Genomic DNA, 13,778 nt, shown 5'->3' with positions numbered 1-13,778 from the left:
CAAATTCCACCAAACATTCAGGAGAGAAATAATACACATTGACTCTAGCTTTTCCACAGAACAGGAAAAATGGGAAAACCTTTTTGATTCATTTTATGAGAATAGCTTAACTTTGCTACAAAAATCTTACAAGGTCATTACAGGAAAGGAAATTTACAAGCCTCTTTTTTTCTGGAACTAAACTCATGTATTCGTAAAAAAAATTAACCTTCCAAATCCAGCTACATATTTGAAGCAGGCCACAACATGACCAAATTTGCTTTAAGCATTGCCATTCAGTGTGCTACTTCCTGAAAAAGGAGAAATCATAATCTGGGTAACTGCGGTTAATATCTATTATATATATCATGTATAATCTACTATAAACAGAACTGGTCATGTTCTGTTTGTTGGCCTGGGTGGTGTTAACACATGTGTACACTTTTTGATAACTTATCAATCTTTACACTTGGGTTTGTGCTCTATTCTGATTGTATGTCATATTTCAACAAATATGTTTATTAAAAAGAGAAAATGAAAGCACAACAACGAATGAAAAACACAACAGTTATCCAATTGAGAAGTGCCCAGAGGACTAACCAGAAAGTTTGGGGAAAACAAACCGAAACAGACCTAACAAGTTAAAATGCAGAGTTATTTAGCGTCAATACAAACCGTAAATTTACCTTATTGAAGGTGAAATTGTAGAGATATACACATATGCATGTGAGTATTCTATCATGTATACATACACGTATATGATATACATAGGTACATGCATTATATATATGTATGAGCGTTTGTGGAGACACACGCACATGTTTCTCTCTATATATAGAACTTATAGGGGTATATATATGTGTGTGTGTGTATCTATACATATACATACGGCTGCTCTGGAGAGGGAGGGAGGGACAGATGTTTACTGACCACCTACAAGGTTTCTCAAACTTAATTTTTCCAACATTTGAAATGTCATTTTTTTAAACTTAATATATGTTTCAATAATACATTTGTATTTTAATGTGTTATACCAGTATAATCCCAGCATTTTTAATTTGTTCACTAATGGCAGAATTCTCCAGCTTGTATGCATTCTCTTGATGCTGTGATGTAATAGGCTGGGCGCTCACAGCCTCCCTTTTGTATTCCACAAACCTCAAGTTTGTGGTCTCTCTCTGGCCTGCGGATTTGGACCAAGTTTCTGCACGTGCTCACTAGCTGTCCTCCAAAATTCACTCTAACCACCACTGTTGGGAGCATACACAGGGAAGAAGCCCTAGGGTGGAGGCGTGTGTATGTGAGGCACGCAGAGCACTGGGGGTGCCTAAGGGCCTGCTGGGGAGATCCATGCGTGAGGCATAGCCCACAAGTCGTGGGAGACTTCTTGATGGAGTGCTCAGTGCAGTTACAGGATCCACATCCTTTAAAGCCCTCTAAGAGTACCTATCTGCCAATGCCCCCAAACTCTTCAGCCCATCCACACTCATATTTTTGTGCTCCAACAGAGGGCTGGGACTTCTCTTCTTGAAACCTGGACTTCCACAAAGGCCCTCTCCTGTGTGTCATGATCTAAGACAGTGTTTTCAGGGGTTTCCATGCAGCAGCTGAAAGGAGCTTGAGCTGGTTCACAGGCCACTGTAGGGTCCGGAGCTGGGACCGAGGTCTGTCTGCCTATTACCAGATGCATGGCTGGGTGAGACTCCCTCTGGGTCCCTTGGCATATGGTGCTGGATCCCACTTCTCCCACAAAGGCACTTTTGTCTATGGATGGATGCCAAAGCATTGTTAGTGCAGGAGTAGAAAAACAGGAGGTGTCTTCTTCCACCATGATGCTGATATCACTCTCCTTCTTTGAATTACAGAGATTCCAATTTGACTCAGTTTTTCAGGAGCCTGTTATTTGCCTACAATTCTCTACAACGTCAGACCCTCCCAGGCCCACTCTATGAAGGACATAGAAAGAATGTTCTCAGATCTACTTACAAGGGCCAGGCAAATAAAAGCCAACAAATTGGTTCTGGTCATTCTGCTGGGAACAGAGGGCAGTGGTAGTCTCATACATTCTGGTTTGGAAGAAGGCTTCTTGTTCTCTGTGGATGAATAAACAACAAGAAAAGAGAGCCTGTGGTAGGTAAATACATGCTTGATTCATCTGAAAAGCTCATCTCCTCCTCTTCAACTTGAAGGTTAGTGTAGGGAGAGAGCACGGGTTGTTTCCAATGTTCACCTTCTCCCTTAATATTCAGAACAGAGAATCAGTTTTATTTTGGGTGGCAATTCAACAAACTAAAAGATAAAATTCCTAAGCCCTCTTGCATATAAGAGTGACCAGACCAAATTCAGGCCAATGATGTGTGACAAGAAGTATGGAGTGGGGGTTTGTGGAGGCTGCACAGATGGAACTGACATAGATGGAAGGGCCAGCATTAGACACATGTGACACCAATCCACAGGTGTTGTAGGTATTATCTCATATACACCTGACGATGTTCCTAGAAAGCTGTTTTTAGCACCACCCCCATTGTGCAGGTTGGGAGACTGGGGAGATCTTGAGAGGCACAGTGGCTTTTCCAGGACACAGAACTGGTAGGATAAAAGAGGTGTGACTTCAGCTCTGTCTCCTCAAAGCTGGCCACTGGTTCCCCTCCCAAGGAGCTGTGGGGAGGGTGGTCATGGATATCTGTGTACAGTGATGGAGATGACATGGGCAAGGAGGGAGAGCAGCCAACAGTCTACCGGGGGCTTTGAGTGGGTCTGATTGAAGGAAGGGGCCAAGTAATAGAACCTTGAAGAAGTGACCTCACTTCCTTGGTGACAGCCCCCAACAGAACTTAGAACTCTGGTTACCAGGCACCCACACTGTAACCACAGCCTCCTGTCCAGTTCATTTGAGTGGAGACACTCGACACAGCAGGATGTTCTCGTGTTGTCCCGTGACTTTCCGAGGTTCTGGCCCCCGGAAAGCCAAGAATGAGAGCATGTTAAGTCGCTTTAGACATTGGCTCAGCCCTCACCTCGAATGCCTGTGGCCTTTTAGCAGGAGGAACCATCAGGTAACAGCGTAGCCCAGGGCAGCCCACTCTAGGTCAGGACACAACTGTGATCCCAAATGGACAGCCCCATACCCTTTGACCCTCATTGTGTGTGTGTGTGTGTATGTGGGAGGTGGAGTTAGAGAAGGTAGTATGAGGAGGAACCACCCTGAGCAGGAGCAGGTAGCTAAATGGTGGAGATCTGGTGGTGTGTCATGTTCATACTGAAGATCTTGGCTTCAGGAGAGGAAGGTGAGTGCTGGGGACCAAGCTCTTCTACCAACATGTGAATCCCAGGCCGTCGAGGTTTCATCACATTCCTTCCTTGATGGAGACTATGCAGATGCCCCTCTGTGTCTGAACTGTGGTGGGGTTTCCCTCTGTGGCGAAGTCTAGGCAGGCCCCTGATGCCTCCTGGCCTGACTTCTGGGCACTGTCGCTGCAGAGCTGCACCCAAGTGATGGTTGAGGAGCTGGTAGATGGTTTCCAGTTCACCATCTCCCTGGAGAGGACACAGGCGCACCAGCCCATCAATGAAGAGGGCCGGTCTGAGGTGAGTGTGGGTGCAGAGGGGTCTTCATACCCAGGACTCTGAGATGACCAAGGCACTACTAGAATGCAGACTCAAATCTGAGTCTCCCCTGGAACCCCCCAGGGTTTTCTCATTAGAGTGCTCCACAGTCCCACTCCCAAAGGAATCTGGACCTCCACTCCTTCCCACCAGCTACACAGGAGGGTAGAAAGTCACCTCAATCCTCCCGCTGGTTCACCATGATGTCATTGAGTGTATGTACCTCCTCCTCTCCCTCAGTGTGAGGATGAGTACACCGTGAATTTAAATGAGGCCTGCAGGATGCGGGCCCTCCAGACAGGCATGATGAAGAAGCTGACAGAGTCCATCACACCAGCTTTCCTGAGGAGGAACATCTCTAGCTTCACCACCTTCATGGTCAACTACTTGGCCTTAGACACATCCCACCAGGTCCTGGACCAGCTGTTTACTAGGTGAGTGGCCACTCCCTCCTCAGCACAGTGGTGACTCTGCCCCCTGCCAGCTGCGTGTCCTGGGAGTGTCAGCAAATCTCTCTGAGCCTCAGTTTGCTCCTCTGAAAAGTAGGGTGGGAGAGGATAAATTTCATGGGGATATTGTAGGAACTAATGGGATCAGCCATGGCGGGTGCTTACCTGGTGCCTGGCTCTGCAGAGAGGGCTGTGGACGTGCTGTGGTTGTTCATGGTGTTTATTTCTCTCTTCCCCGTGAAAAGTAGTCTGCCTCAGCCATCTCTGAGATGCGGCCTTTCTGAGTTTGGAAAAGCACATGGAAACCACCCTGTCAAGGAGTTGGAGATTCCATCCAGCTGGTCCTGGTCCTTTTCCTTGGGGTAGCCAGTCAAGGATCTCTGGGGCAGCAGAGAGGCCCTAGGCCCACTCAGGTGTCTGGGATGGTTCTGGGTGGACTACATTCAATAAACCATGTAGATTAAGCATCTACTGCATGCAGGACATTTGGAGACAGTAAACCCAGTGAATGAAGGAGACACAATGCGTGGCCTCAATTTCCGTCTGAGAGTCAGACATTGACATTAGACATCATTCGCAGGTCTTGTCATCCACCTTCCATCCCAAGGGATGCCCTCATAGCCTCCTTTACATCTGGAGGCATCTCCCCTTATTCCAGCCAGGAGGGCAGAGCGCAGGACCACCTAAAAAAGTGAGTGGTCTTTGGGTGCAGAAGGACGGCCTCCTGTCTCTAAAGAACAAGCTGTGGGGGGAGAGATGGAGGCTGTGGCTGAGGGGAGCCTGTCAGAAGCCGCATCTCACGCATCTTTTGATTCCCATGGGAAGGCAGAGGCCCGGTGGCTTCCACTCCAGGAGGACAGGAGTCAAAGAGCTATGGATGGGTGCCAGGACCCCTGGGAACCAGAGGGGTGGCTGGGCTGAGTTCTCCCCTAGAAACCCATTCCCACCACAGACCCATTTGAATCTGCCTCCCCTTCTCCACATCTACCTCTTCTGACCACCGCCTCCAGGCCCAGAACAGGAGGCGTGTGAGCAACCTGGTCACAAATCTGTCTCAGTGCTCAATCCAGTTGCACAAGTGCATGGAGAGCTGGGGTGGGCTGTGTCCCAGACCTTCAGGAGAAGAGTGTCAGTGGGAAGAGAGTCACAACAGACTCTGTGTCAACCTGCTGGATAAGCAGGCCTGCCACTGCCAGGACAGCCTCACAGGGGTCAGGGCTGCCCTGTGGCTCTCACCTGGATGGAGAGGGGCAGGCATAGGGCCCAGCCCCAAGCCAGGGTGCCTTGGGTGAGAAGTGTGGAGGGAAAGGCCAGGCCTCTGACTCTGTTGCCCAATTGCCTCCCCCAGTGCCATCTCTTCTCTGGTGGGAACCTGCCTGGACCCAGGGCAGGATTTCTGGGAGCCCCTGCACTATCCCTGCTTCAGCATGAAGCTGGCCTCTCTGCATCTCAGCTTGCCTGGCTCGGGGCTGCAGGGCCACGCCTACCTTCTCCAGGTCCAGCTGGAGCATCCACGGCCCATTGAGGCAGAGCTGGAAGGTGAGGCGACTGCAGTCTGGGATGACAATTTGCAGAGTGTTCAGAGGCTTGGTTCACTTCAAGGCAGTGGGGTCTTTCCTGGCTTTGACAGGCACAGGGGAAGTCAGCTACTTGAGTGAAACTGTTTCTTTCTCCTGCTGCAGTACCATCTCCAGAGTTGCCTCCAGCTCCAGAGCCAGAGCAAGGGCCAGCTCCACGGCTAGATCCAGCTCCAGCTCTAGTTCCACCACCTGTGCTAGAGCTGGAGCCAGTGTCACCTCCATCAGTCCCTCCAGGGCCAGAGACACCACCGACGTCAGCTCCAGCCCCAGTGCCAGCTCCTGAGCTGGAGCCAGCTGGACCATTGGCTCCAGGGAGAATCCTCCCTCCACCTGGAGAGATAACAGCAGAGCCAGATCCAGCCCTGGAGCCCACCTGCCCCTCGGACCTGAGCACCAAGAAGCTGCTGAGAGAGGAGAAGCCTGACTTCTTGGAGTTCCCTCCCCGGCTGGTGGCAGAGCAGTTGACACTGATGGATGTGGTGAGCAGCGGGGCTCTCAGGGCAGGTGGGGCCGGCCTTCCCCTGTGCCATCAGCTGCCCCAGACCTGCCATTTCCTGATCTAGAATCCCATGATCTCGGTCCAACCTCTTGCTTTCCCACTTACCCTCATGTGACCTGAGCAGCCTTCTTAACTCTCGAGCCTTTGCTGTCCTCATGTGGACAGGAGAGATGGACACTGAGAGCATCTGCCATGCAGAGTGGCTGTGCAGATGGATGAGGTGGAGCAGAGAGGAAGTTGGGCAGAGTCTGCTCTTTGCTGGGGGTGGGGAGCTCACTGAAGTGCTATCAGGTCCTCGGGTAGAATACTCATTTGCCCGAGAGGCCTCAAGAGCCTCAGCACTTATTAGGCACCTCATATGTCCATGACTACATGGCAGACAATCAAAGCCCGTGGTTGTTGCTGCCTTGGGGGAATGTGCATCTGAAAGAGGAGTCAGACCCCAGGATAATCAGAATGGTTGGAAGATTCCCCTTGAGATGGTCAAGCAGGAGCCGAGTTCTGGTGCTTGGAGGAAGTGAGACTGGGCTGGGAGCAAATGTCACTATCCTGCACCACAGTATCGGGTCCTGGGTCATCCTGTGCTGGGTGCTCTCAGGGGACACAGGCAACACCCAGGGACTCCCACAAGTCTCAGGCCACATTCTCAGCTTCCTGAGCTCCAGCTCTCACCACTGACCCGGCCTGGGACTGGGGGCTGTGGACACTGAGCTGGGATGTGGCAGGGTTGGGTAACACTCCCTGTCCTCCCCAGGAGCTGTTCATGAAATTGATGCCCCGCCACTTCCTGGACTCCATCTGGTCCCAGTGGGACAACAGGGCCAATGAGTTCCTGGCACCCACCATTCGTGCCACCATGACCCACTTTATCAGAGTGGTCAAATGTGTCATCACCACCTGCCTCGGGGACCCGACCATGACAGCCCAGGACAGGGCCAGGTTGGTGGAGCTCTGGATCCAGGTGGCCAAGGTAAGATGTGGGAGGCCCTCTGAGCCCCTCTCTGGAGTCGTGGGAACTGCCCCTTCTCCTTTTCCAGCTGTCAGGATTGAAGTTTGTGGTCTGAGCCTTTGCACAGTCCTTAGGCCCCTCCTGCCAGTGTCTCAATGACCTGACTCCTGGTCCCAGTGGTGGGATGCTCACTCCTTCCTGGGCTCCTTCCTTGGCTTGAGCTAAAATCCTCCTCCCTGGGAGTGTTCCTCATCAGGGTCTAGCTGTGCTCTTCTCAGGTTTCCAGAGCCTCTGTCTCATCCAGGACAGGGGACGTCCATGAGGTGACCAAAGCCAGAGGAAGCAGGGCTCCAGCTCCCCTCACAGCTCATTCCCTTCCCTTCCCCAGGAGTGCAAAGGCCTGAGGAACCTTTCATCACTCCATGCCATCCTCTGGGCCCTGCAGAGCCCCTCCATTCAGCGTTTAAAAAAGACGTGGGGACGGGTGTCCAGGTGCGTAGGCCTCTCTCCATGCGTCACCACCTGGGTGAACCAGACACCCCCCACAGGGCTGCCACTGCCCTTCAGTAAGCTGGGACATCCTGGGAGACAGTGAACCCTGGGGACAGGGTCTGACCTGGTTGGGAGGCTTGGAGTCTTTCTGGAAACTTAGGCCAGTGGTTCTGCTTTAGGAATCAGTTTCCCTAAGTGCCAGACCCTGGCTCGAACTAAATTGAACATTTTCAAGGGTTTGCTTTGCAGCAACAGAACTCTCTGTCCACCTGAAATCAAGACTGTTTAAAACAGATTTGTTCAGTAGATAAGAGAACGAAGGCCCCAGGTGACAACAGGAGAGCTCCCTCCCCAGTCCCAGAGACCTCAGGGCTCAGAGCACACATTGAAAACGCTCATCCAGGCTGTCTGGATAATTCTGGGTTTTCAAACAAAAGGGATTTACCCTTAAACCACCCCACAGTGTTTCTTTCCTTTTTTCCCTCCTCAGGAGGAACTGCCAAAAATTTAAAACCTTGTGCAAAACGGACCAGCGGGAGAGCAGGAAGCTGCTCATGGAGGTGCGTGGAGGCTGGAGATCTGGAAGGAGGGGAGGGGAGGGGGGAGGAGGGACCAGGCAGAGTGTGCTTTGGCTAGTTTTTCACTGAAAGTTTCTCTGAGACATAACGGTCTGTTTTGTCCAGATTGACAGGAAGCAGGTGGTGTGAGCTGCAAGGGCAGGTGGGGACTGTTTGGGGCAGGAGGCCTTGGTCACGGGATAGAGTGGTGTTTTTTGGACTGTTCCAGGAGGTGAGGAGCTGGCAGAATGAGCAGGTCTCTAGCTTCCATGCGGGCCCATCAGCTGGCCCTCATCTTCCTCCAGGCTGGCGGGTGGATGGAGTGGGTGGGGGTTCCTTTCCTCCTAAAGCAGCCCGGTCTGTCCTCAGGAAGCCAGGTCCCTGCTGCTCCTTCTATCTGCACTGCACCTCTCAGGGAAGGGCACTCTGCCTGCCCCAGGGACGGGCACTGTGTGGTCACACAGGCCAGGTGGACACAGGGGCTGCCCAGCCTTGGAACGAATGGTGGATCTGGCACAGAACTGTGTGCTCTCTGGGACTCTGCACTCTATCCCGATAGTGGTTACTGCTGAAAACTCAGTGAGAGTCTCCCCAGGTGACTTGTTGATAAGGATACACCCCAGATGGCAATGAGAATTATCGGGGAACCTACAGATTCTTAATGGACCTTCCTGGCAGGACATTAGAAGGTTCCAAGTAAAAAAGGATGCAAATGTCACCATCACCCAACGCCCTGGTCACCCCCTACACTGTCACTCAGATGTGGCACAAGGGGGTCCCCTTCCTGAGTGAATGAAGGAGGAGTTCTGTGCAGGGACCATCCTGAGGGGATCCTAGGGAGCTGAGGCCTTTGGCATGGCCTCAGGTCCAGCTGGAGTCAGAAAACCCCAGGGGTTGGGACAGGCAGAAGCCAGTTGGATATGCCCCCTGAGACACCTTGTGCCTCCCGATCCATGGCTCAGGCTGACTGAGGGCCTCAACACACCCCGAGAGTCCAGAGGACAGGGCCTTGGTCAGAGGTGTGTCTGGAGGAGGAGTGAAGGCCGGGGGCCAGGGCCTCTGGCTGGGAGGGGGAGTGGTCTCTCCTCTGTGGCCCCTGAGCAAGTCACCACCCCTCTGTGGGCCTCGGTCTCCTCATCTGGGAAATGGAGGGAGATGATCTGTGGTGCAGGCCTCACAGGGGTGATGAGGTACAAGGGGGAGAGGAATGTGCAGCGGCTTTGTGCTCCTCCTCCTCGAGGGGGGAGGGGAGAGCACTGGTGACAGTCAGATGACACAGTCCTCAGGGGACCCTGGGAGGCATGGGAGTCCTCCTCACACTTTCTTGAGGAGGAGAGAGGCTTAGGGGCCTAGGCAGGCCTGAGGGCACAGAGGAGGGAGTGTTGGAGCTGGGAGTGATCTAGAATCAGATCACTCTGGAATGGGAGCCGCCATAGACATCAGATGTCCAGGGTCCAGGATCAGGGGCCTGGGAGACACGGGGAAGGTAGCATGGCCTCCCTGAGCCTGTCCTTGACCCTGCAGGAGGTGAACTCTGTGTGGGCCACCCAAGAGATGGACCCCCAGGGAGCCCAGGAGAGGCAGCAGCAGCAGGTGAGGGGGCCTGAGGGGGAGGGTCCAGGTGTCAGAGGAGGGGGTCTCACCCCTCACGGCTGGAGGCCTCCCCAAGAGAGGGGTCCCTCCTCCTCCAGCCCAGCTCCTGGAGCCCCAGAGCCTGAAATGCCTGCCCTGGAAGTGACCAGGAGGAGGCCTGGAATGGCTGGGCGCAAGATGGATTTGCGGGGGGAGTGGCAGGGACCGCACACCCTGGGATTTGCCAAAAGCCGCCCCTGGTAGCTGACGGGGGACGTTGGGTGGTCCTGGAGGGTGCAACAGGGGGGAGGCTGCTGAGGGTCCTAGGCTGCTCTCTGTGGGAGTCTGCGGTGGGCAGGAGGCTGGGGTGAAGGGATTTGGGGGAGGGTCCATGGGGGCACCTGAGAGCTGGGACTCATCCCCACTCCCACCCTGATTTCACAGGGTGTCGTCCCCTTCCTGGGCACGTTCCTCAATCACCTGAAACTGCTGGACATTGGGATGGAGGATGATCTACAAGTGAGTGAGCCTGGAGGTGGGGCCAGGGAGCAGGATCCTGTGGTTTGGGAGGCGAGAGCCTTGCACTGGGCCCTGAGCTCTCTGTACCTGGCAAACCTCCTCTCATGAGAGCACCATGGCCACCCCTGGGAGCTAGGGAGTCAGAGTCAGGCCCGTCTTAGTGATGCGTGAATGGAGGCTCCGCGTAAGCCCCCTACCAGGCTCTCAGGACTAGTGAAGCTCATAGCTGCCTGCCTGCAAAGCTGCAGGAGGCTGTGTCTGAGCTGGATTCAGCCTCCCCCTTGGGCCCTGCCCCTGGGGGAGTGCCATCAGCCCCTGCAAGTGAGGAAGCACATCTGTGGTCCAGCTGTCCCTTTTTGCCTGAGGCCTCAGTCTTCCCGTCTGTCATCAGAAATGGGTGGGCTGCAAGGTCTCTGGCTTCAGCTCCCCTGTCCCTCCTGCTCTGGAGCCCAGAGCCTGGCCCAGTGTCAAGTTCTCTTTGTGGAAGGTCTGCCCTCTGCTGGGCCCTGACATTCCTGCAGCCTGAGAAGGGGTGGGATGGGGGCTGGTTATGGGCTTAGGGGGCCGTTACTGATGGACATTGGCTGTCTCCCTTCCAGGGAAATCTGGTCAACTTCCAGAAATGGCGTGAGGTCAGCAGCTGTGGGGAGGGTGGGGAAGTGGAAATCACAGACCTCCCGTGGCAAGATGTCACGTGTCCTCATCCCTCGGGTCTTATATTTGTTGGGACAGTTAGATGCTACAAAGCTGGGAATCCCATCACGTTGGCGGGTGCGGGAGGGGCTGGCATCAAGGACACCTTCCTGGATGAGGAACTAATTCAAGCCAACTGTGAGGACAGGCAAGTCCTGAATGGAGTGGGAAGGAAGGAGGGTTCCCGAGTGAGCACAGACCCCAGACCAGATCCTCACTCCGCACAAGTCCCTGGCAGGGTTCCCCACCCGGGACCTGTCTGCATCCTGTCCTTCCTCCCAGAAATACAAAGTCATTAGGAAGATCCAGCTGCTCCAGCAGGCTGCAAGTGAATATGACCTGAATCCCGAGGAGCGATTTGGGGCCTGGTTCCAGGCGATGGAGCCCCTCAGTGTTGATGAGAGGTGAGGGGCACAGGAGTTGGGTGAGGGCAGGCCAGACTCTCTCGGCCGGCCGGCTGCAGAGCGTGGGGCCTGGCTCCCTGATCAGCCCCAGACCTCATTGCGTGGTGACCCATGGGGCACCGGGACTCAGCTGCTGGCAGGCTCTGGGAGGGACACCTGAGGTGCGGCTCCTGGTAGCTCACAGGCCACTCTGTCCTGTAGCTACTGCCTCTCCTGCCGGCTGGAGCCCACACACCAGAAGACGAGCAAAATGCGGCTCTTCAGGAGAAAGAGGAACCGGACATCCTCCAGTTCAGGGCCGAGTGAGTGTCAGGAGCAGCAGCGACTGAATCCAGGGGCTCAGTACAGCTTCGGGCTAAGCATGGGCCTGGATCCCAGCTCCAGTGCTGGCCAGGCCTGGGACAGGCCGCTCCCCTCTCCTCTCTGGGACTCGGTTGCCTCCTCTTAAATGAGTGATGCTAAATGATGCCTCCCCCATCAGGGACAAACGAGGTGCTGTTGATGGACTGAGCACTCGGCACAGGGTTTGGATAAGAGTGTTGTGGGGCAGGGAGGTGTGCCGTGAATCTCAGGAAGGTTCCCCAAAATAGTCTGTTTCTTCTCTTCAGCCACCGTGCCCTTGGCAAGGAGCCATAACCCTCTGGAGACCACAAGTGCAGCTCCTCCTGAGCAGCAGGGCCACTGGGACCCTCGGGGTGCACCGGGTCAGCTCTTCCCCCCCCACCCCAAGTGAAGGAGGACATCTGAAGACTTTCCCTGGTTTCCCCTAAAGCCCCAGGCGGAGGGCACGACCCCCCTCCAAATCCCTGACATCTGCACCCCAGGGACTGTTTATCCATTGAGGAGGAGCATTAGTATATGTTTAAGAGTAAATATCAGATTTGAATGTTGCAGTAAGTTCTGTTTCTGTCACAGCCTGGGTGTTGTGATGTGGTTCTTTCACTGCTTATGCTCATGTAAATGAGACACAGAATCTCACATTCCGCCTTGAATTAAGAACTCATGTATGGTCAGAGCTTATGGTATGTGGGAGAAGGGAGGACGGCCAGTCCCCTCCCTGGCTACTGAATGACACCCTCAAGTCCCCCTTCCTCAGAGGACAGGTGCATTTCAGTGTGGTTCACCTGGGCCAGGAGCAGAGACAGCCCCTCAGATCTCCCTGGATGTAGAGGTTGGAGGGACTTTCCCAGGCAGAGCAACAACCACTGAAATGTAGATGTCTTTCAAATACCACTTGCCAGGACCATGTCCTTCCCCAGGGCAGCGGCTGTCTTTCTACAGCTTTCCAGGAAGAAGGATGTTTTCTGCTTCTCCCATTGAGGTTTCTTTTGACCAACTATTGGAAGTTACCGTTTTCTAATCAGTCTCTAGATTTGCATCAACACTAAATGAGGAAAAAATGTAAAAAGATAAAAGTTTGCATGTGGAAAAGACAAGGCCAGAGGAAGACCATGTGCTGATGGACTAAGGGCCGACAGGACATCCCCATCAGGCCGCCTCTAGGGCTCCCTGTTCACCATTCGCCTAGATTGGAATCCTCCTGGGATCCTGGCTCATGCCATGGAAGTCCTTTTCCCACTTGTTTCATATCCAGAGGAAAAGATTCATGAGGCAGCTTTTAAACCTACAACAGGACTTTCTTCCATAAACCTCGCCACTCCCTGTGAACTAGGATTTCCAGCATCCCCGCATTTCCTTATATGATTCTTTTTGGGCAGAAATTCCGTAGAAGGCCCCCAGCCTCTCTGTCAGGTACATCGTGGCCATTCCTCCCTGGCTGGGCCTGATGGATCGGGGTGACCTCTGGTTTGCCAAGATAATAGACCTTAATCCTGGCCACTGAATGACCCACACTGTCCATTGCTGCCTAGGGTGACATCTGGGACCTTGGTGTTCTGAGGTCCATGGTCTCAGACAGTCACTAGTTTACACACTCAGTCGTGTTGTTACTGACTTGTCCCAAAGGGGCAGCTGGGCCTGAGCGCATAGAGCACGTAGCGCCTGGGATGACTGTGTTCTTTTCCCCAGTCTGTGCTGTGGTTATGTGGATGTGTGTTACAGGGATGTGAAACTTGCCTGTTGGGAGTTTTGAAAGATGAGGCACGAGAGGGGCAGGTATAGGAGTGGGTCCAGCAGGGGAATGCAACCCATCTTAGACAACACAGACACAACAGACACAAACTTACCAATTAAAATACTGAAACGCTTCCCACATGGGTGGTAAACAGACACTACTCTGAGCTCACACCCAGAATCCACCCTACGACTAGGAGCTAAAGGGTTACCACCCGGCATTTTGAACATCATGCCCTGGAAACACCCTGTAAGACAAGGGCCATTGTCTTGAATTCCTTGGTACTTCTTCCCCCTCCTTTCTGAAGGCTGCAAGTGTCACCCAGGGACGCCTTTTCAGTTCAGCCAGATGCAGAGTAGAAATCCTGGTTCCCACAGCACAGGCCCTTCCTGCCAGGGCACTGCC

General features: G+C 53.6%; 1 protein-coding gene across 1 annotated transcript; it reads left to right on the top strand.

Annotated features, from left to right (window-relative positions):
• The first annotated feature begins 7,511 nt into the window (after positions 1-7,511).
• On the top strand, positions 7,512-12,185 carry LOC131401617 (ral guanine nucleotide dissociation stimulator-like). The gene is made up of 7 exons (XM_058536887.1): positions 7,512-7,554; positions 8,045-8,114; positions 9,636-9,704; positions 10,128-10,202; positions 11,178-11,299; positions 11,501-11,601; positions 11,890-12,185. Exons 2-7 carry the CDS (start codon positions 8,109-8,111, stop codon positions 12,030-12,032), a joined length of 516 nt encoding a protein of 171 aa, XP_058392870.1. The 5' UTR covers positions 7,512-7,554; positions 8,045-8,108; the 3' UTR covers positions 12,033-12,185.
• Positions 12,186-13,778: the final 1,593 nt, after the last annotated feature.

Source organism: Diceros bicornis, assembly GCF_020826845.1.
Source record: "Diceros bicornis minor isolate mBicDic1 chromosome 12 unlocalized genomic scaffold, mDicBic1.mat.cur SUPER_12_unloc_1, whole genome shotgun sequence".
Classification (NCBI taxonomy): Eukaryota; Metazoa; Chordata; class Mammalia; order Perissodactyla; family Rhinocerotidae; genus Diceros; species Diceros bicornis.
The sequence above is the reverse complement of the archived record's forward strand: the minus strand, read 5'-3'. Positions and strand labels throughout refer to the sequence as shown.